Source organism: Haemaphysalis longicornis, unplaced genomic scaffold, assembly GCF_048455015.1.
Source record: "Haemaphysalis longicornis isolate Haplotype H1 unplaced genomic scaffold, Haemaphysalis longicornis Haplotype H1 scaffold_2, whole genome shotgun sequence".
Lineage (NCBI taxonomy): Eukaryota > Metazoa > Arthropoda > Arachnida > Ixodida > Ixodidae > Haemaphysalis > Haemaphysalis longicornis.
Window position 1 is genome coordinate 105385336 of NW_027526295.1, and position 21810 is coordinate 105407145.

The 21810-nt window shown below is 45.8% G+C and overlaps 1 protein-coding gene and 1 long non-coding RNA gene across 5 annotated transcripts in view; one reads left to right on the top strand and one right to left on the bottom strand.

Moving 5' to 3' along the window:
• Window positions 1-4857: 4857 nt before the first annotated feature.
• Window positions 4858-6520, bottom strand: LOC144167284 (uncharacterized). Of its 2 annotated transcripts, XR_013321920.1 has the most exons (4): window positions 6364-6520; window positions 5451-5570; window positions 5288-5371; window positions 4858-5232 (listed from the first exon to the last, which is right to left on the bottom strand). It is a non-coding gene; the product is annotated as an uncharacterized LOC144167284 (long non-coding RNA). The 2 variants fall into 2 exon arrangements; XR_013321919.1 differs by having other exon boundaries at window positions 4858-5371.
• A 7557-nt stretch (window positions 6521-14077) lies between these two features.
• Window positions 14078-21810, top strand: part of LOC144169093 (DNA (cytosine-5)-methyltransferase PliMCI-like) — a 150967-nt gene continuing 143234 nt past the window's right edge. The window contains exons 1-4 of one of the 3 annotated variants that reach the window (XM_077698103.1): window positions 14078-14217; window positions 14323-14369; window positions 14824-14916; window positions 16700-16879. In XM_077698103.1, the coding sequence (XP_077554229.1) occupies window positions 14344-14369; window positions 14824-14916; window positions 16700-16879 (299 nt within the window). In that variant the 5' untranslated portion in view covers window positions 14078-14217; window positions 14323-14343. Of the gene's footprint in view, window positions 14370-14823; window positions 14917-16699; window positions 16880-21810 lie in introns of all 3 variants that reach the window. The other 2 variants (XM_077698104.1, XM_077698102.1) reach the window with 2 other exon arrangements.

Consider the following 21810-nt stretch of genomic DNA (forward strand, 5'->3'; position numbering starts at 1 on the left):
GTGTGCACGTTGCTGCATGCCATTTCCTGCTGTTCTTTTTTTGTGGGCAAAGGTATTGAATGTCATTGAGTCAACATGCGAACATCCATTCGAAGGGATCTTGCTGTGTGAACGTTAGGCATAATACTCTTTCCTGCCTTTCATGTGCGAAGGAATTCAATTTTGAGGTAAGGTGGGAATACCCCTTTGGGTTGATTTGCCGTGTGCCCGTTTTACTAAGAAAACGTACAGTCTTTGTCAAAAGTTTCTAGGCCATCAAAAAGTTTAGCAGGCTGCAAATAGTTCAAAATACAAGCGCACATGATCGATCCAGTGAGACTGAAAAATGTTTTATGCCGGAATGCTGCCGAAAGCAAACAACTGAGTCCTAGTTCAACATTCTTTGTGGCCCAGAAAATTTTATCGTGGCCTAGAAAATTTCGTCAAATATTGTACATGTGTCCTTGGCACGTCTGCAGGGGCGCAACAAGACTAACCGAGCTCCTTTGGAAAAGGTGTGTGTGTGTGGAGAGAGAGAGAGAGAGAGAGAGAGAGAGAGAGAGAGAGAGAGAGAGAGAGAGAGAGAGAGAGAGAGAGAGAGAGATGTCGATACCTCGTCCCACGCGTCCTCAACAGATACCTCCTAGGATGAAGATCTAAGGAAAGGCACGTAGCACCCTACGCCACTCACACCACAGAACATGAGATATATCCCTTCACCTGCCCGCAACTTCGAAAGAGACGTACTAGCTAGCGTTACTAAATAAATACTAAATAGCGTTACTAACACGAACCTTAAGATTCGTGCTTCTTGGTGTCAATTCGGCTCGGCAATTGCTGGTCCGAAAAAAAATGAAAGCCCCATTCTTAAAAGAAAGATGGTTAAAACGCGAAGCTCTCACTCATGCAACCTGAGTCAAAGTCGGAAATCTGAACTATATATACGACCGTGTCGGAATGGCGCATTTGGATAGGCATCGGCTTCGCAACGCGAGGTACCCAGGTTGGACCATGAAAGGGCTTTTTGATGATCCTTCGCAATTATCATGGTCATCGTTTTGGGAAACCAATTGTATTGTGTAAAGCTGGCTTTCGTGCAGTGCGTTTTGTCGCAACATCGAACACTATCAGTGAGGCGTAGAAAGTTTCGTTTTTAAAATCTACCTAACGTCGGAGTTTTGACCGAACGTCGGCGATCTGGTTGGCCCTACACGCCTCAAAATGACGATCCAAAGCGGGGTGACAGCAGAGAGTTTTAGCAGTCCGTCTGCCCCGTCGTGTACGTAGCCACCGTGATTACCGGGACCCGACTGCGCATGCGCGCTCGGAAGGGCGAGGAGGAAGGGCGAGGAGGCGCACCCCACCGTGGCGAATGAACGAAAATGGAGAAGGCTGGCCCGCGGAACTAATCCCCGTATACCGCGACGAATGCACAAGTGCCCAGACGGGTGCCGGTAAACACGGAAAACTCTACCCGCCCATAAGCTTAGCAGGGATGAGTAATATGTGACAACAGGTTGTCACAGCAATTACTACACGTGAACTACTACTAATTCGTAAAAGAAAAAAAAACTAATTTATATCTGCTCATATAAATTAGTTTTTCCTTTAGGGGACTTTAATAGAACACTTTTTTCAGCTTGAAATAGAATGAAAATTTCTATACTCAAGGATTTTTTTAGCGATTGCTCGTGTAAAGTTTATCTCGAGTGCGTGGTGAATACCAACGGTGAATGCGCTTTGATAGTTGCTTCCCTTTATTATACATTAGATAGTAGCACTATTTTCTAAGCTTTTAAATGAGGGCCCGCGATGAGCCGTAGACTTGAAAATGGTCCCAGCCGTGGCAACAATAAAGTTTTTTTTTTTTTTTTTTCTGATCTGATCCTCCTCTCGCCGCGAGCTCGACATGTAGGTGGCGACAGCGTCGCGCTGCTAGTGTGGATTCTCCGCTGAGCGGCCCGTAAGAATGCACACTCTGGGCGCGCTTCGTGCCTTTTTCACGCCGTATGTGCGCACGAAAGGTGCAAACAAGAGTGGTATGCTGTAGTTCGGTTCCTCAACGTTCAATGTATAGCATGGAAGCAGCAGTCAGTTTTCATTACTACGCCAAAAAAAGCGACGACTCATCGGGAATCTCAGAATGGCCGTAATTGTGACAATGAACTTGTACGCTGTGGCTCGTAGCAAGCTCGATCTTTCCAGACTATGGCTTTGAGCCTTCAATAAAAGCATAAATAGAAACAAATAAGGAATCCTCGTTCTCTGAAATTCGGTTTACAACGGCAATCTCAATCGCTTTCACTGGTAGCATGACGCATTCTTGCATTTGTGGGATGCCCTGAAATGGTAACACTACTTAACTGCCCCGAAATTCTTTCTAAGAGCTTACGATATTTTTTGTGTGTTCAAAAGGCAACACAAGATTACTGAATTTTGATCAGTGCAGAGATATAAATGTAACCGCTCTAACGGGTCTTTTAAATGTTTTTTAAAGGGGTTTTTTTTTAACGGGTCTTTTTAGCGACTCTGAAGGAAGGTTTGATGAATAACGGTTTCGGATCACTTATTTACGGCTTTCGTCGCAAGAGAACTTGCGAATTGAATTAAAAAATTAAAAATTAAAAATTAAAAAAAAAACAGCGAGTCATGGCACACACCTCTCACATATGTGGGCAACAACGTGCATCGCGTTTTCTCCTCTTTCTTTAAAAGGGACACTGAAGTGAATTTGTCAAGCTCCCGTTTTTGCTTGCACTGCGTAGACTGGCTCAAATTAGCACACTTTTCATCGTTTATCCGGTTGACAAATCGGTAATTATTTTACAAAGCGCGAAAGAAGAAAAACTACCATGCGCGGTTTGCGGCGGCCGCACCAACTAAGGCTGTGACGTTGAGAGGAGGGGCGCCGTGATTGGACGATGCCCAAGGTTAGCAATCACACAAGTTTCGGTTTCGGTTCTGTAAAACATAACCAATGGCTTTGTTGGATGGGCATTCTCAATATCTCAGTAATCATCGTACCGCGCTTCTGCCATGTTGTCGGCTGTAAAATGCACAAGATAAGCCTCCCAGGACGGCTTGTAGTCGTAGCATTCACTAGCCGAGACCTACGCAGTGCATGAACGCCCTCCGCGTACCCGCAGACGCCCAAATGTCATGCGCTTTTCCCCCATATTTGGAGCTTGCCTCCCTCATGCCTGTATCGTAAAAAGCGTGTTCGCACCAGGCCAAGGGTCTGTTCATTCTGGCCTGTGCCCACTGCCTGCAAGCAGTCGGTGCTTATGGCAACAGCACGCCAACGAGAACTCGCTAGCGCGCCAGTGCCAGCCTACGCGCGTTTTGTGAACTAGTTCGTGTAGCCATGGACGTTGCGGCCCCAAAAAAGGTGAACTCAATATAGAAAACATCGGCGGAAAACAAAAAAGTTAACTTACAAAAAAAAAAAAAAAGCACGTACCCGCGGGGATTCGAACTCGTGACTCGCAAAACATTTGCCGTGAATTCCTAGCGCCTCAGACCGCTAGCCACGGAGCGGGACGCCAATGCTTTGCTAATATAGGGTATATATTGTACAACCAGTTTACACTTTTATTTAGTTTTGGCATTTCAAGCCGCTTAGGGGACTATTTGTTGTACTGCGATCGTGCAGTAAGCGTCGCCCGAGTTTCCACAGTAGCTCACGTCTAGCAATTGCATTTCGTAGACGGAAAAGCGTTCGCAGATGCGTAGTCGTGCTGCTGACCGCTGTGCTTGTTCGCCCAGCGCAAAAACGTGCTTCCCGCGCCCTAGTTTTACGCTGTACGGTAAAAATATCAGTTGATTTTATTTGCTTAGTACCTATATTGACTTCGCTGACTCTTCTCCCGCCTTCAAGAGGCCTTATCCCTGGTAGCACAGAATGTTGCCCGAACATTTCTGCAACGTTTCCCCTTAACGTTGCCAAAACGTGGCTAATGTCCGCTTTTTTTAACGTTAGTGCAATGTTTCCCAAAAACATTGCGTCAACATGATATTAGCATTGCTCCAACATGGGGGCAATGTTTGAAGGGTGTTGGTCTAACGTTTGGATAACGTTGTTTCTGACGTTCGCCAACGTTGCTCCACTCTTGGAGCAACCTTCAAGCCACGTGCAGGACACATTTGAACAACATTTATAAGACGTTTTCTGGTGACGTTGCAGTAACTTTTCACCTACATTTTCGCAACGTGCTTACCACATTTAAGCATATCCCTGTATCATTCAGACGTTGTGATAACATTGCTACGATATTGCAGAAACTTTAGATTTACACTTTTAACATACAAAGAACGTTTCTTCAACGTTCAAGCAATGTTTTTATGAAGTTGCAATAACACTGCTACAATTTTGCGGTAACTTTCCAGCTATATTTTTCCAACGTGCGGGTAACATTTAGAAAACGTCGCTTTAATGTTCAAGCGATGCTTCCTACAACGTTACCGCGACTTTACAGATACGTTTTTTCACCACGATCGAGGGCCACATCAGCGCACTGTTGATGACTTTTAAGCAATATTTCTCTTACAAAGCAATAATATTGCAGCAATGTACAGGTAACTTACAGTTACATGATACTAATATACATGCAACAATAACTGGATGAAAATAATAGAAAACTTTTTCCTAGAGAGACGATTGTTGACTGCATGATAAGCGAGTGGTTCAAACCTTGTCCGCATAAACTCCTGAAAGGTATAAACCGGCATTTTAGACCTGTATATTCATACATTTGATCCCTACACTGACCAACACACACAATTAAGGCAGTCCGGCAAAATAACAAACTAAGAAATGGCAGAATTTTAAAGCAAGGAACATGCAGCTAGCGTAAATAACAACACTGAGACTCTTTAAAATGAAAGGACATGTGCTTTTTATTTTACCATTAACAATCGAGCCGAATACGCATTCTGTTAAAGCCTTGAATTTCGCAAGTACGCTGTTTCAGACGATGTCTTCGTTTTCCTCCTCCGGGGCTCGCTTGTTCTTCTGCGCCTTGACGAGTCAATTTGAGGACATACTTGACAGCCATGAACCCAGTAACACGTAGGGTTGTTACTGCGACGCTTAATTCTGCGAAATGAACAAAAGTTGTAGTTTATAGGAGAAGTTGCAAAGTTGTTACAGCATAGACAATGTCTCACCTCTCAGAACACCAGGACTTTTGGTATACAATGTGGCCTCATTGATTTTCTTGTACTGGCAGTTCAATTGAGATTTGACAGCCATTCCTGAGAAACAAACGAAAGGGCATTGCTGTAACACACAGGGTGCTCAAAAGCTCACCTGCACTTTGGATGACGTTTGCTGCCAGGTGAGCTAGCTTATTCCCATGTCAATTTTGTGGTGCTGGTAAATCTTAAGGCATTTCTGAAAACAAAACAGAGTCAGAAGGGGTGCAGAAAACTGAAGTAGTGAAGCAAATTTTAGCTAATGGAGAAAACCTTACCTTTAGGAAGGAATACAGCAAAACAGGCCGCTTCACTTTTCATTTTGTCTTGCTTGTTTAACTTTTTCTAATGCCTGTGTGGACACGCACATCGCGTGAGTGGGTTTAGCTCAAGCATCCCTGGAAAACAGAAAAGGATAAAAATACTTAATTATATAAAATACCTTACAGAAATTCAGTACTTAACTGAAAAGTCATCAGACAGCGTGCGAGAGAATTTTCAATGAACAAGAGAAGCCCGCAATTAACAAAAATGAGAAAATAGGCAATTGTCAAGAATGGAAACATTACACAACTAGACAAAATTACGTACAACGGCGTATTTTCTTGGTTGCCTTATTTTACCTTTTGCTCTCGAAAAATGTGCTTAAAACTGGCCTTGAGCTGCTTTTTTTTTTTTGCGTATGCCATATTCTTTATAATTATAAGCATCCGACGTAGACCAGCTTTTCACATGGAAAGTTTGTGAATGCTACAAAGACGTCAGGCGTTGTTTTACATCGTAAGGCAGTTAGCATAACCAGATGATAATTCTTAACTGCAACGCTAATTGTGTTCTGGAACAGCTAGCATGCCGCTGAAACTCGCGTGAAATTACACATAACAAAGTTAAATTTATGAGATATTTTTTCGCGCGCGACAGCAGCTGTGGCGAGAAGTAAATTAAAAGCCAATCGTACGTATCAAGGTTCTTGCAGAACCTACACTCGATTTCAGCATCATAACAGGTGTACTTCTGAGCGCCCACCTGATTTAAGCGCTGAATACATGTTCCACGTTTTACAACAGTACGCATTCGCAAAAGCAAGAAGGATGCTTAAAAGCTAGACGGGAGGGCAGTCTTGTTCCCGCTCTTTTACGAAGTAAACTGCGTTCGAAAGAACGAGGCGAGCTCAGAAAATCGAGCGCTTACCTTCACTGGTCGGTTGCTATGAACTTTCCGGCCCACTAATATTCGCCGTAACATGCGGCCACACAACGAAATTTCGTACAATGTTCCTTCTCCATTCCGCTTGATTCTCAGGATGGCTCCTCGTTTCTGCAAAAGCGCGCGCTTTTCATTCACTATCCCCCGCACCAGCCACGGCTGTCAGGCGCAGAGAGAGAGGAACAGGAGGGGTCCGCTCTGCAAGGAACGCGCGCACGTGTGCGCGTGTGAGAGGAGGGTAGGACGTTGGCCAAGGACGCGCGTTTTCCTTTTTTTTTTTTTTTTCGGCCCTCCCCAACTTTGCGCCGCGGCCAACGTTGGCCGCGGCTGCTAAAACTTCCTTTGCGACACACTCTAGAAGGGACGGGGCGACGACCAAAAAAAAAAAAAAATAAGGCATGCAGGGAGAAAGGAACGCGCGAGACGTCGTGCCTCTCCGAGCACCCCGAAATTTCTGAGAACGCCTGGCGCCCTGTATTTCGTTTCGCGCCAAGCAGAACGCGACAAGTGTTCGATGCATTGGAGCCTCTTACGAATAAACATTACAACAGGAAAAATCTGAAGATAGTGTGTGCAATGCTATTGGAACGGAACAAAAGCAAAAATGGGAAGTTAGTTTTCAGTTACTTGGAATTCAGGTTCGTTTGTATTATGAGAAAATATCCTTGAAATATGCCAATGAGCTTTCGTACAGGCAGTATCGGCTGGAAAGTGGGTGTCAGGGTTAGGTCTTTGTTTTGTTTTATTGTTACAATATGCATGATGGTGCTCTACTTTGGCGCTCGAGGTAGGTAAAATGTATGGGGAAGTTGAAATATAAAACAGCCCAATTCATGTTTATTTCAAACAAGGGTGCAAGGTGTGGACTAGTCGGAACGTTCGCTGATCAGAGGGAAGTGACTAAATTACACACGAAGGGGGCAATTTAAAGAACATGAACTTTGGGTTTGAACCTGTCTCATGAATCAAGTGTAATTGCTGCGGCAATTGGAAGGAAAACACATACGATTGTAATTAGTTGGCGACATGTATGGCTTGCACTCCCCAGTATGATGCACAAAAGTTTTTATAGCTTGCATATAAAATTTCCCCAGTAAATTAATTTTTTCAAACAATTATGAGGACCCAGCAACAAGGAAATGTTTGAGCCTTCTATCTAGATTATTTTTGTCTGATGATATACAGGCGGCGCCATAAAAACAATCCGCCCATGCAAGCTTTAAAGGGGCCCTAAATAGGCTGCTTCCAAAGGTCGCCATTTCAATCGCGCAATCGCTAGAATGCCCCTTCACGGCAACGTATACCACATATTACACCTAACCAATAAAAAACATGAAGTAAAAATTTGGTTGTAGTACTCCTTTAAGATAGAACGTTAACAGTGCGAGACGCTTGTGAAAACTTAGCCAAATAATAATAATAATACTTTATTAGCACACATATTCTGGGAGACCCGAGCCTGCAAGGGCCAAATGGAACTGGAAGTTTCCCTTGTCGATTCATGATTACCTTTTTATAATACAGCCGTAATTTACTGCCTAAGAAAAACGCGCAATGTTTCAACAATAGGAAAGGAAAGTTGGGAAGTCATTTCTGGGTGCTGTTTTCAAGCAGTTATGAAAAAAGCTAGGTGTATCTGCGCGAAGCTCTTAAAGATATGACCAACACATAGAATGAAAAGCACGGCGTATACCCGATCAGTTTGTCTTTTCATATGGTGCACGTTCCCCAAAAGAACACATTTGCATTGTAAAGAGGCCGCGTTAAATTTCGGTATGTACATGGTGAAGTGAGCGGCAATATAGGAAATAGGAAGCCAAGTCGGAGTACAGTAAACTCGATACTATTTGACGATGGCATAAAAAGTTATTTTCTTGTTGTTATTCCAGTTTATTTATTTATTCGGCAAATAATGAGTGCGAAATAACAGAAGGCAATGAAACCCAAGTTCTGATTCGTGCCTCACGCATGCACTGACGTCGGAACATGCTGCATGCGCCGTCCATTTCATGCGCGCGTTGGGTTAATTAGCAGGCGCTGTATTCGGTCAGTTTCCTGGATATATGCGGCATACACATGGACAAAAACGCACCCGACCGGCATTTGTAAAAGACACACGAAAACAGCCCGATAGCTGGCCATACGTGACAACGCACATTCGAGGGTGAATGCTGCGCGCGGCTTTATCGGTACGCAGCAGCTGTGTTTTGCTCCTTAAGGTTAATGATGTGTTAAAATCGCACTAAAATATCTTATTTGATTGATTATGACGTTTCACACGCCGACGCTACACAGGCGATGAGGCGCGGCGTAGTAGAGGGCTCCGGATTAATTTTGACTACCGGGGGGATCTATTTAACGAGCGCCGAAATTTAGAACACACAGGCATTTTCGCTTCTCGCCTCCACACACACACACACAAATCGGCTGCCGCGGCCTGCCGCGGTCTGGAATCGAACCCGCGTCCTTGGGCTCAGAAGCACAACAGCCACCGGGGTGGGTTCCTAAAATAACTAAATCACACCATAAGATGAGACAATCGGTATACCAATTCTATGAGCGACACGACCTGCACGGGCTGGTAGGAACCGCTGACAGATTTTTAAGAGCGCATTCGCAAAATGGTGAAGTTGGTTTCGCACATCAGTGAAATTGTGCTTAAAACACGCTATTATTCGGGTGACATTTGCACGGATCTAGCGGATGACACTTACACGGATCTGATTTACACCGGATGTAGCAATTTTTCAGAGCGTGACTGTCGCGCCTATGGCACAGCGACGCTTCATCGCACACGTTCATAAATTTCACGGGCGCACACGTTCATAAATTTCACGGGGACTGGATTGCACGGAAACGCGTCGATATACAACAAAAGCGGCCGCTTACAGTTATTTAAGTCCAGTCTGTCCTCAAGAAATTCATATGTATCAGATGCACGCCGCCAAGAAATTTTTGCGTCTATACGTCGTACGCGTTACCAAATTTAGGAAAAGTGAATGAAAAAAAAAAGAAAAAAGCGGAAGAGTATAGAAATAAGGTGCCTCGATCGGTGTTGAGTCATATCTTCAAATCATTGTGGACAGCTCACCGTAAAAAAGTACACATTTGTTCAGCAACTCCATAAGAAAAGTGCGACTAGCACGACGAGTAGAAAATTCATGATTGCTCTTGAAAGTGACTGTTTTTGAGCGACATTACTAAGGCTGAAGTGCAAATGGGACATATAAATGGAGCAGGGGTAAGTAACAAGTAGGGCGCGAAGGGGAATTCAAACTTCTCATCATTGTTTATTGCTAAAAACAAATAACGCGCTGCAAGGATTGGCTTATAAACTGAGCAATTGCTATTCCGTAAAAATAAGAGGAAACAGGTAGAATACGGACACTTATATTTATAGGACGTACTTTATACGATGATTATAATAATTACGCCTGCGTGACTAACGGAGGTTCGATTTCTTCCACGTGGACGAAATCTCCGCGGGCCCGACACAAAGAAATGCCGCGCCAACACTATCATTGCGGATGACGCGAGCTCATGCACGACACCGATTACAAGGCTATAGAAAGAGTATTGGCTATGATCGGGAATCGGCCTGCCTGACCTGTTAAAATTCTGTTCGTCAACATAAACGAAGCCTGTTTGTGTATCTTTTTAGTTATACAGAAGGATACAGCAATAAATGAGCGTTTTTGCAAGTTTTTCCTGAAAAAAAAAACAATCTTTTGTTCGCGCTCAATCTTCAATCGAAGGTCCCGTATTTGTGGTATATATTGATTAACACCAAGAACGGCGATGAGATTTACACTCTTACTAAAAACATGAAATAGAAACGAATTTCTATTATGGGACAGCCGGCGGCCATCTTGAAAAAATGACCGTCTTAGAACGGCGCAGCATCTGGCTTTAACGAAACGCACGATGCGCGAAATGGCGGTATTATTTTATTCTAGGCTTTCTCCACTGTAAAGTAATATTGTGCGATCATCCAACAAATGAGATACTAAACAAAAGGATCTGCCGCCGAGTTTGGTTGCGCCATCCATCGAACCGGCACCACGCGTTTCTTTCGTTTGAGAAACGTTCAAACGTTCGCGGTTTCTTTTAGGTTTCATGGGGAAATCTACACGCTCAGTGTGACACTCCTCCACATGCATTTCTGCAGTTTTTCGAAAGAGAGAGAGAGAGAGAGAAAGAGAGAATCCACTTTATTTGGAACTGTGGCTGTGGTTTTAGGGTGAGGGGGGGTTTGGGGGTTCGAACCCCTCCCGAAATCTTTTCCAGGCAGCACGTAAACAATACTTACTGTTGCTTTCAGCAAAACTACCCCCTTCCCAAAATTCATAACCCCCCCCGAAAAAAATTTCTGGGTACGGCCCTGGGGGGGGGGGGCATAGGGCCGCTGCGACGTTGAGGGTCCGTTCGGTGACCAGTTTTTCGAGAGCCCTGTCTCCAAATGATCACACATCGATGTAGGGTGCCCTGCTGTCTGCCTCTGAATAACTTCAAATTTGGTACAGGTACCACCCTTTGTTCTGTTATATTCTCCGGTCTGGGGTGCTGCCTTAATTGTCCTGTGGTATATCATCAGCGGATATCAGAGAGGCTACACCAGATAGGCGATGCCTAGAAGATGGCATCCGTTCACGAGAACAAGATTGGCCCCTTTGGTGTAGCATGCGGCGAAAACCTCCCGTATTGGGAGAGACCCTCGTCCTGCAGTGGACAGGCTGACGATTGGGGATTTCTTTTATGTGCGTGCGTCGTGCGTGCGTGTATATGTAAGCGCCGTATTATACGCAGCTAAAGTACAGGAGGCGATGGTACAGTGAACTAAGGCGTCCGTTGTGCATAACCTTTTGAACTTTTGTAGGTGACGTAATCCCTCCAAAACATAGGTTAGTGTGGTGTTTCATATAATAAATAAATGAAAGCTGCTATACATTCAACATTCCTCAATAATGCGGCAACCTAGATAAACATGTACACAGGCAATGTTAGTTGTGGTTTTTTTCGTGAACATTGCTAAATATGTAAAAACCACACTCCCGAAATTAACGTATCCTGACGTACATGTACTATATCGACAACATTTAAGTTTGCTGTATGGGATCATTTGAATGTTTAGGCAGCTTATGTAACTCCCCATACGATCGTTTAACATATGACATTTGCCAACATTTGGCAACATTGCTGCAACGCGAAAAAATCGTCCAAAGGGCAACGTTGCCCATGCATTGTTTTTAAACATTGCATGAATGTACCCGACGTTGGCCCACATTTGGCAACATTGCTGCAACGCAAGAAAACGTGCATGTGGGCAACATTGCCTATGCGCTGTTTGTAAACGTTGCGTGAATGTTGTTGAATGTGTCCAACGTTGGCCCACATTTGGCAACATTGCTGCAACGTGAAAAAACGTGCATACGGGCAACGTTGCCTAGATGTTGTTTGTAAACGTTGCGCGAATGTTGTTGAATGTGTCCAACGTTGGCCCACATTTGGCAACATTGCTGCAACGTGAAAAAACGTGCACACAGGCAACGTTGCCTATACATTGGTTGTAAACGTTGATTCAATGTTGCTGAATGTGTCCAACGTTGGCCCACATTCGGCAACATTGTCACCACGTTGTGCAACGTTGCCTAACGTTACGCAACATTGGCAACACGGCAGAAACGTTGCGGCAACAATTTGTGCTACTAGGGATATTTTCCTACTGGCGTACCAGTCAGCGAAGCGTCGCATGTGCAGCGCTTGTGTGAAGCGACCTTGACTTGGAGCTAGATACAGTGTACAAACAAACCAAGTAAAGAAAGGCACATTCTTCCATTCACAAACGTGTCCTGGCTTCGTTTCAACTAAGCGAACGAATTGCGACCAAGCAATTTTTTGTAACCTCCGTGATTGCGACGACCCGCCGGCGGCCGGCGGACGAAACGCTGGGCCGACTGGCTCTGTCGGCCGGGGAGTCGTGCAGTAGCGCAGCCGTGGCGCAGCCAATTGCCAGCTCATCCCCTCCTGACGTCACACGAAAACGCCACAGAAAATGGGCGAGCGTAAAGAGAGGAGGACAGCGTTTTCGAATTAGTTTTTCTACTAAATAAAATCGCGTAAACGCGCCTAGAGTGGTCGAAACATGGCCTGGGGACTCCGGACTACAATTTGCGCTAGTAATCCCGCAATGTTTACATATCACTTCAGTGTCCCTTTAAGAGGTTAAGACGTGACCATATTAGGCATTTGGTTATGCTGAGTGAGACACGTTTCTGGGCAAGGTGATTCATGTCGGATTTGAAAATGATATGACACACGGAATGCCACATGACAGATGCAAACTCACAACTGCTTAATTTTAGCGCAAAATCCCCCCTAAATACTCTTGCGCATCCATAGAAACGTATTTTAAATAATACGTAAAATTAGCAACTCGATACAGTTGAATAAATGTTTTTTCCTCCTCCTTAGTATAAACAACGGCTGTCCAAAAATGGTACTTATTTTAGAAAAGGTACGGGAAGTACACGATCACACAGGCGCTTGCGGGTGTAAAATACGTGTCCGGTAATGTATGGGCGATAGCGCACGGGTCGTGTGCAGTGTAAATGTTTTAGGGCCGAAGCTCCTTAAGTCATATGGGTCTGTCCATCCCTTGTGTCTCGTGGTACGTGACCGCCGCATGCTTTCGGAGATGTCGCAAAGTGGGCCGCGTTGCACGCGCAAGAACCGGCTGCAACCGGCAGCGCAAACTCGGCACCGGGAGCGCGAGCTTGTCTGTGTTCGCCAACGGAGGCGCGAGCGCACGTGCACTGCGAGGGGGAGATCACGCAAGAGATCACGCCACGAACGCAGGCAGTCGTTCTCGGAGATCGAACGAGACGCAAGGACCTTTGCTCGTTTCCTCTCGTCTTGTTCGGGCACAAGTTCGCCCTAAATAAAAGTTCTTTCTTTACCGTTGTGTCCCATCCTACGTGACAAATTGTGGTGGAGGTGCGGGGTAGTCCTCGATGGCGCGGGGTCTTTCACCAGGTCTGGGCCTGGGAGCATTGACTCCGAAAATAAAAGTTGATTTGTACAATGTACGCACACAGTCTTACGTCTTTCTTAATGATGTAATGGGCGAACTTTCACGGGAGAGTTACAGTTACCGATGATCTCCCCCTCTCGAGCTTCGCCCCACTTATCATCATTCATTCCGTGGATATGGCGTGATTTTTTTTTGTTTGTTTCTTCTTTCTATAAGGACACAGCGCAATTTTACAAGGGTGTGGAATTTGCACGCGTATGCACAGGTCTTGTGGCTTCTTACCCGTTTCGCGTGCTAAACTTTTATCCTTTAAATAATCACCACGCCACCTTCAAAAAGAACCCTTCGACGTTCCCGAAACGGCAGACGACTGCACTCAACAATAATAAATGAGCAATGTGTGGAAGCAATGTTTATAACGCGTTTCACACTCAAGCGGGGACCACGGCGAAGATGTTTCGTGGAATTAAACCAGCGCATTAACCCGCAATGGCCGCTGATTATTGCGTTTCTAGAGGAAATGTGCAAGCAGAGGTAACTATGTCATTGCTTACTGCCAAACGAGCACACATATTGGTTGTTTTGTCGTGTGCAACACGCGTCTTGCGCCGCACGTAATGTGAAAAAGCAGACGACGCGAGAGCGCCATCCACAGGTTCGTCCTGCCGCCGCCAGGGGCCGACTGTATTCCGCTCGGGGCGAATAAAGCTCCATTGCTATCGACATTACAAATATCAGCGGCTTCGGTTGTGTTGTGTGTGCGGGGTGTCAGGTTGTCAGGTGCGACTATAATACAACTTTCTGAAGCAGTGGAGTAACTTTTACGCCGAATTTCGTACCTCTTTGTACGGCAGTGCAGCGGACGCAGTGGGCACAGGCCATTCGCTGCTAATTCTACCCCCTGCTCTATGCAGGGTTGCTGCGCCGTTGAAGACATGGCTGCCCCTCTTGTCCTCAACGGGTATGTTACTTCAACTACTTACTCCTGTTGAATCCGGTAACCCGATTAATTTGAATGCCGATTGCCGTTTTTCGTTGCCGTTGAAAGAGTTTTTGGCTGTGGAGTGTCAGCGACCCTTCGTGAACGCTTCTGCCCTCTTTGTTTTGGTCGGCGAGCGGCGTCTGCGATGTGATGGCGTCTGTGTTCGCTTCGCTGTAAGACTGGGACGACGTTTGTGAAACCGGAGCCCGATTAGACCGTGGTTGAAAATGGGCATCTTACGAAGTGTTCAAGGCAGTTAACAAAGTTTGGTGTCAGTGGTGTGTTAGTGTTAACATCGTTGTGAACACCGGCGCTCACTTGCGAACGCCAAGTAATTGCCGCAGCGATTGTCGTATTTCAGTAGCGTGACGATCCGATTTGCCTGATGTAGCCTTTATTGTGCTAACTTTGGTGTTGACGGTCACTTCCACAGCGTGAACAAGACGCCGTACGTGCTTCTGGAGCGACTCGGCGACGATGTCCAGCCACCCCGTGATCACACGCAGCGGATTCCGCTCTCCGACAGGTAAGGACCGGCAAAAATCTGACATCCATGTCTTTTAGCGTGTTCTTCAATTCATCCATTCATTGTGGTTGCCGTGTTCTCTAGATTACCACACAGAACCAGTCCAAAGCACCCTTAGTAGGAGTTGCGTTCCCCAGAAGTTTCGAAATCCCTTTGCAACTGCGCCTTTAGCTACCGGGTTCAATACGTAATGCAGGACCTTTGCAGATCAGAGTACAGAAATGTGTGTGATGTGCCTGGCCCAGCAAATTTTCCGCACCCAGCTGTGAGGTGTGTAATGCAAGGAAGAATCCCTACCCCTTCATTGTGCTTGTTGGGACAGAGGAAGTGGTTGCTGAAAATGAGACCTTTTGCAGATTTTCTATTTCAGGGACAGTAACATGGTAGGGTGTAATTATTAGAGAGTTGCAGCAGAGAGGAGAACCGGTCCTGGTATGGCGCCCGGTACACGGTCGGTGCACCTTGTCATGGGCCCAGCTGGTCTCTCCCCCCTCTGCTGATGCACAATGGTGCCAGTCGGGCACCGTACTGGGACCGCTTCTCCACTATACCTCTCTAATGTATTAGTTGTGGAATTAGTGTCTTGAATAGGTGACAGTGTAGTTCACACCACAATTGATCGTCCGTGCCACTGGTGGGTATGCATGGTATTATGCTGTGGGCTAACAAGTTGTGTATTAAGCTGACCAGAGGCATGGGGTCTATGTGTTGCTTGCGTGAGGGAATGTGCTGTCGCTGTAAACTTTGTCAAACATTTGGTGTCACACCATGACACCAACAGCAGCTACCTCAAGAAAATTCTTAATATTTTTGTTAAAATCAACTACAAACTGTGTGCTCTGAAGGTAAATGAGACCTTAAAGAAAAAGCAATGCCTGTCTTGGATCAGATGTTGTACAGCATGATACAACACCATCCGAGCACATCAGAGAGGTTAAATATTCACTTGTTGGAGCTCAAGTTGTGCCTGAAGGTCCCCCCTTATTTTTTTGCCAATTTTGTTTGAGCGGCAGGATTAGTGACAGTAATTGTTTGGTTTTGCAGTGAAATAAAAACCGGTTTTCACCTGTGTGCCCAAACACAGGCAGTTTCGTGTCCGTAATGGAAAATTTTACCGCATGCAGCAATGAGTACAAGATAGGACACGAGCGCAGTCAGTTCCGTGCTTGTCTGTGTTCTGTCTTGTATTCATTACTTCGTGCAGGGAAATTTTCAATTCTGAACCACTTCCGACTACTCACCCTGCAGGCTTTGATTCTAACAGCTTTGCGCATTGACTATTTGTGGGCAAGTGAAGAAGCAGATTTGGTTGAAAAGCAAGAAATTCGGTACATTTTAAATCTAGTATTGCTGTTTGAAAGCTGAGCTAGGGCTGGACATTAGGCTTGGGATAAACGTACAAATAACAAGTGTACCACATCCTTTCTGCACCTTTAAAATTGTGGTGCTGTGGGCACTCGAAGGACACTCTAAACCCGGGGAGGGGCAAAGCATGCAGTGTATTGGGGTATTCGTGGCACCTTGGCGTTTTTGCCCACAGAGGTGAAACCGTTTGGGGGGGGTAGAGGTATGCAGCTTTGCTGTAAAAGTCTCGTGTCTTTGAAGCACAAAGCGTTCTAGCGCGAGGCGTTGGAAAATGATTGTCCCGGTGTTTTAGTACTGTGACTACACGGGGCTGCGACGACATGAGACGGCGACAGCCCGAGCCCCAAAGGGGCTTCACTCCTAATAGAAAGCTGCCGAAACGCCGGGAATCCTTCACAAACTTCGGGTTGTGTCGCAGGAACCCAGTTGTCCTGTTGCAACGGCTGCCGCTCGGCACCCCAGCGGAGAATGGAGAGGAGGGTGGGGAGAACGGAAGCCGGGAGATGACGCCGCCACCCGTCCCTTCGACCAGTCAGGCTGGCGGCCAAGACAGCCCAAGGGATGGCCACAAGAGGTCCCTGACTCCTCCGCCTATGACGTACGTGCAAACTAATTGGTTGCAGTGCCGTGAACACATTCATGCCTCACTTGCGCTGAGCTGTACAAAGTATGGATTGCCGACAAGGCCAATCGATTACGGCACTAATCTACCCTCCTGATCGGTTGATGCTGTAGTTGACCCCCTGTCACAGGGAAGGTCGTAGTAAAAATGTGGTTTCTAGAATTCTCATTGTGAAAGCCTCTTGCCTGTATTTGATGCGAGAAAACTTCTGGGGCGGTATTCTCGTAACGGTCTCTTTTGAAAACGTCCCTTTTGCGTCCCTTTCATCGTGACACACTTCCAGTTAAGCAATGGGCCTTTGGTTCAAATACCGTAACTACCCGCCGCGGTGGCTCAGTGGCTAAGGCGTTGCGCTGCTGAGCACGAGGTCGCGGGTTCGATTCCCGGCCGCGGCGGCCGCTTTTCTGATGGAGGCGAAAAGCAAAAACGCCCGTGTGTACGAGATTTCGGCGCACGATAAAGATCCCCAGGTGGTCAAAATTAATCCGGAGCCCTCCACTACGGCGCGCCTCATCGCCTGCGTTGCGTCGGCGCGTTAAACCCCACAATCAAATCAATCAAATACCGTAACTGTTCTTGCAAACGCATTTTAGAGAACTAAAACCATATCAGAGTATCTTTTATGTGTTTATTGTTCCGCGAGCAATCCAACAATAGGCGACGAAAAATTGTCTGCTCCGAGTAGCCACAGCTCACAGCTCCGCCGTGCTTGCATGACGTCACATCCGGGTGTTCGCTTTTACTCAATCAGGGCTTGCTCAAAGGGGACACTTTTGAAAGGGACACAAAAAGGACAATATACGGGAATACCGCCCCTGGAATAGTCTGTAGACTTTTAAAAGTCAACGCCAGTATTCATGATGCTCTCAGGTTTGGTTGTCACCTACTTATTTCTCAAAAATACCCGCGGCGGTGGCTCAGTGGCTAAGGCGTTGCACTGCTGGGCATGAGTCGCGGGTTCGATTACGGCAATGGCAGCCGCTTTTCTGATGGAGGTGAAAAGCAAAAACGCCCGTGTGTACGAGATTCGGCGCACGTTACAGATTCCCAGGTGGTCAAAATTAATCAGGAGCCCTCCACTACGGGGGTGTAGCCCGAAACAACCCATTCCCGTTTGAACCTGTCCCGCTTGAGCCCATTCCCGAAACGCCCGTCCCGTGTGCGCCCGTTCCCAAAACACCCTTCCCATTTCAACCTGCTCACAGAACGCCCGCTTCAAATAGTTCAGATTCGTTTCTGAGCTCGCAGTGCGCTTTAGGCCTCCAAAATTGGGCTGGGCAAGGTAGTGTAGGTTACTAACTAATGACTACAACATATTTTACTCATTGCTTGCCTAAATATTTAGCGCGGGGGCAAATTCTATTTTACCTTGACTCTAACTCTTCTCGGTGGATGGTGCCACCGACACGTTTTCTTTTTAAATCTCTGGAGGTGATGGCTACAGTATTTCAAACAATTATTGTGAACACTTCACCCGAAAAGTGAAATATTCAAGCTACTTTAAGCGGAAGCAAATACGTATGAGCAACAAAATTATGCGTGATTTGCTTTGAGACTAATTCATCAGATTTCGCCGTGGCAAGCGGTGTGCTAAAACGTGCCCTACCGTTTTCAGCGGCGCACGGAAACTCGGGCTCCCGGTAACATGGTAAACGGTGACGCAAACAGTAACGATATGCTAAAACTATCTATTATAGACGGATAACTACCGAAATGTTTGCTTTTGCTTTTCCGCGTACTGCGTGCCCGCCTATGTATTATCCCTAAAAAGTACACACAAGAGAATACAGCTTGGGGTGCTCCTTACGCCTGGATGAAAAACGTGTGCGAATTATGCAAACGTGTGCAAGCAAAAATTTCAGCTTTAGACTTCAATGGCTATTCTTTTGCAGACATTTGCCCGTTAGCCACACATTAAAATGGATCGCACCACTGGCTTGGCCCATAATAATTACCATTTTCATAAAATACGTTCTTTTCTGTAGTTATCTAGATTTGGGATTATATTCCGCGAGATCTTTTTCCTAGAGTAGAAATAAAACAGTAGCCCTGTACTACCCCCAATCAATTAATAGTTCATTTGTTAAAAACACCCAACTTCATTCTCGATTAGGGCTACGGGCGCTACAAACTGGCACTGCGACCGCGGAAAGGTTTTCTTTTGTTGTTAATTCTCGTCATTTCTTTTTTGTGTGTGTTGCATAAAAGTGCATGCTGCATGTGCATTCATATATGCAACCATAGGGACTGGAACCATCACCGCTGCCGCGAAGTACGCATGCGAGCAAGACGTTCCAGACCGCTCGACCAACGCAGAAGCAGACGGAAGGGCGTGGTTTCAGAGTAATTCACCAAAGCTGTACCGGGCCGGACGCAACGCAGCAACCTACATGTTGTTTTTTAATTGGCGCCGCGTATCGTAAAACGGACAATTGCAAAAAGGTTGCAGGTTAATAGGACGTCTGCAACTTTGGCTCCGCCCCCCGTAGCATTTTTTTTTTACTGTTAATACGTTTGACGTAACTTAAAGGAGCTAGAAGAGAAAACACAAGTTTGGTTCATTCAAAAGATTGCCTCGTTAGAATCATACTGACACCACTTTTAATGTAAACTTCGCTCAAATAAGCTACATAATTAGGAAAAACGGGAATGGCCATGCGACCCACCAGCTCATTTCCCGCAACAGAACCTATGATGTCACACAAGAATGCTCTGCGATTGGCGGAGGCTGGCAGAAGCAGACGCAAATAAGGTAGAGCTTACAAACTAGCCGAACGAGCGATTTGCGCTTAAATTTAGGGCACATTCTTTACAAAGCAATAAGAATGATGGGACAAACAGTGGAAGTTACGAAAGCACATGTAAGCATAGAAGTACTGATGCGTACTGCTGTTCGTACTGCGCACAGCATGCTTGGTTTAGCTTCACAGCACTACGGGGCTTGGGGTTGTCTCAGACGACACTGGCCGATTGACGCAAGCAACGGTGTCTTACGTGACCACATTTGTCGAGCCAGCAGTGTTTCAGGGAACGAATATTTTCTCCCAGAACAAAAACAAACCAAACGCTTGCCACGGTGTGGTGGCGCCATCTAGGTTACGGAACGTAAAGAAACGCGGGAACAAACCAACACCGCTGTACAGGGTGGAGACAACCTTTGAACGGTCCCGTGCCGCCGCAATTGGGCCAACGGGCTCAACGCGTTATTCTTTTCGTTTCCCACGAGACCTAGCAACGCGAAACAGACAATATGATTCAAACTTCTTCAGTAAACCGTGTTGCGGCGATAATTTTAGCGCGGTTTTGACACAATGACTTGCTTCGGCGGCGAGCGAGCGACCCAAAATGGCGGCACCAGCGTATACGTGTCTCTACCCTGTACAACGGATGCGTGAATGAAGGTATTCTAGGCTGCAGAGCGGTCGGTTCCTGTGATGTCATTGCAGACCCCGAAAACAAAAATGATTTCATTTCATTTATTATACCCTTAAAGGCCCGAAGGCATTACATAAGGGGAGGGTCGTGAAACATTGTTTACAGAAATACAAATGAACCAAGATATTGGTAAAAACACAAAAACACGCAAAAACACAAAAGTTCAAAAGCACCAGAGTTCAAAACATTGGCTAAGTTAGGAACATCGCAAAATAAGCGTGACATAATTTTACAGAGTTAACAATAGGTAGAAGAAGCAAACACTGATTAAGTTCAACAATACATATTATACAAAATATGTGTTACAGCAGTAGAACTGGAAGGTTATTCTTGGGTGATAATATTTTCTTCTAGTTTATCTCTAAAACGTTTATTATCAGTGAATGCGACGATGTCGTCGGGCAACGTATTCCATAGTGATACAGCGTTAGGAAAAAAGGATGAACTAAATGCTGATGTACTGCCGGTAATGGGGGCTATTGGACGACTGTGATTTAAACGGGAGGAAATTCTGAAAGGTGGCCTCAGTAGAGAGTGCCTAGATTGTGGCCAGTGAAAGAATTTGTGGATGAGGCATAAGCGGGCGATGACGCGGCGTGAATGAAGAGTTGGGAGGGAGAGGGATAGCTTGAGCGCGGTGACACTGATATGGGTGGAATACTTCGAGGAGATAAAGCGAGCGGCACGGTTTTGAATTGCTTCAATCTGAAGGGTTAGATATGTTTGTGATGGATGCCAGATGGCTGAGGCGTATTCCAATTTCGGTCGTACGAAGGTTAGGTAAGCTAGTTTTTTAATTTCAGGAGAAGCAAGTTTTAGATTGCGCCGAAGGTACCCGAGCGTGCGAGAGGCTTCGAAGCAAATGGTATCGATATGCGTTGCCCAACTTAGCGATGAGGTCAAGTGCACGCCGAGGTATTTGTAAGAAGGGACTGAGCTGATTGGAACAGAGTTGATATGATAGGTGTGTTGAGATGTGACATGTTTCCGTGTGAATGACAGTGATTTGCACTTTGCAGTGATTTAGCGGGAAAATCAAATTTTTAACTTAAATTGTTTAATTTCTCAGTGAATAAAGCATCGTCTGTATCCGGACAGGCGCGGGGGGCACTATAAAACACGAAATCTTTCGAATAAAACCAACTTGCATTTTCTCTTCATGGTTCCTTTAAATTTAATTTCAAGGTTACGGCAGACGCTAGTATTTTTTACTTTCGGTTGCGTCGGACGTAACTCAAAACATAAGGTTAAAAATGCAGTCGGATGCCAATTTCAATAATCACACGCCTCGGTCCGAGCCACCCGAGTCGAAACTGGGTTCGTTATTCCGGGAAAGGGCTAAATGGGAAAATACGAAACGGGAAGGGCGTTTTATTCCGGGTTGAAGCGGTAGGGAACAAAGGAGAAGGTTCAAATGGGAACGGTTCAAGTGGGAACAGGCGAAATGGGAAAGGGCGAAAAGGGAAGGTCGT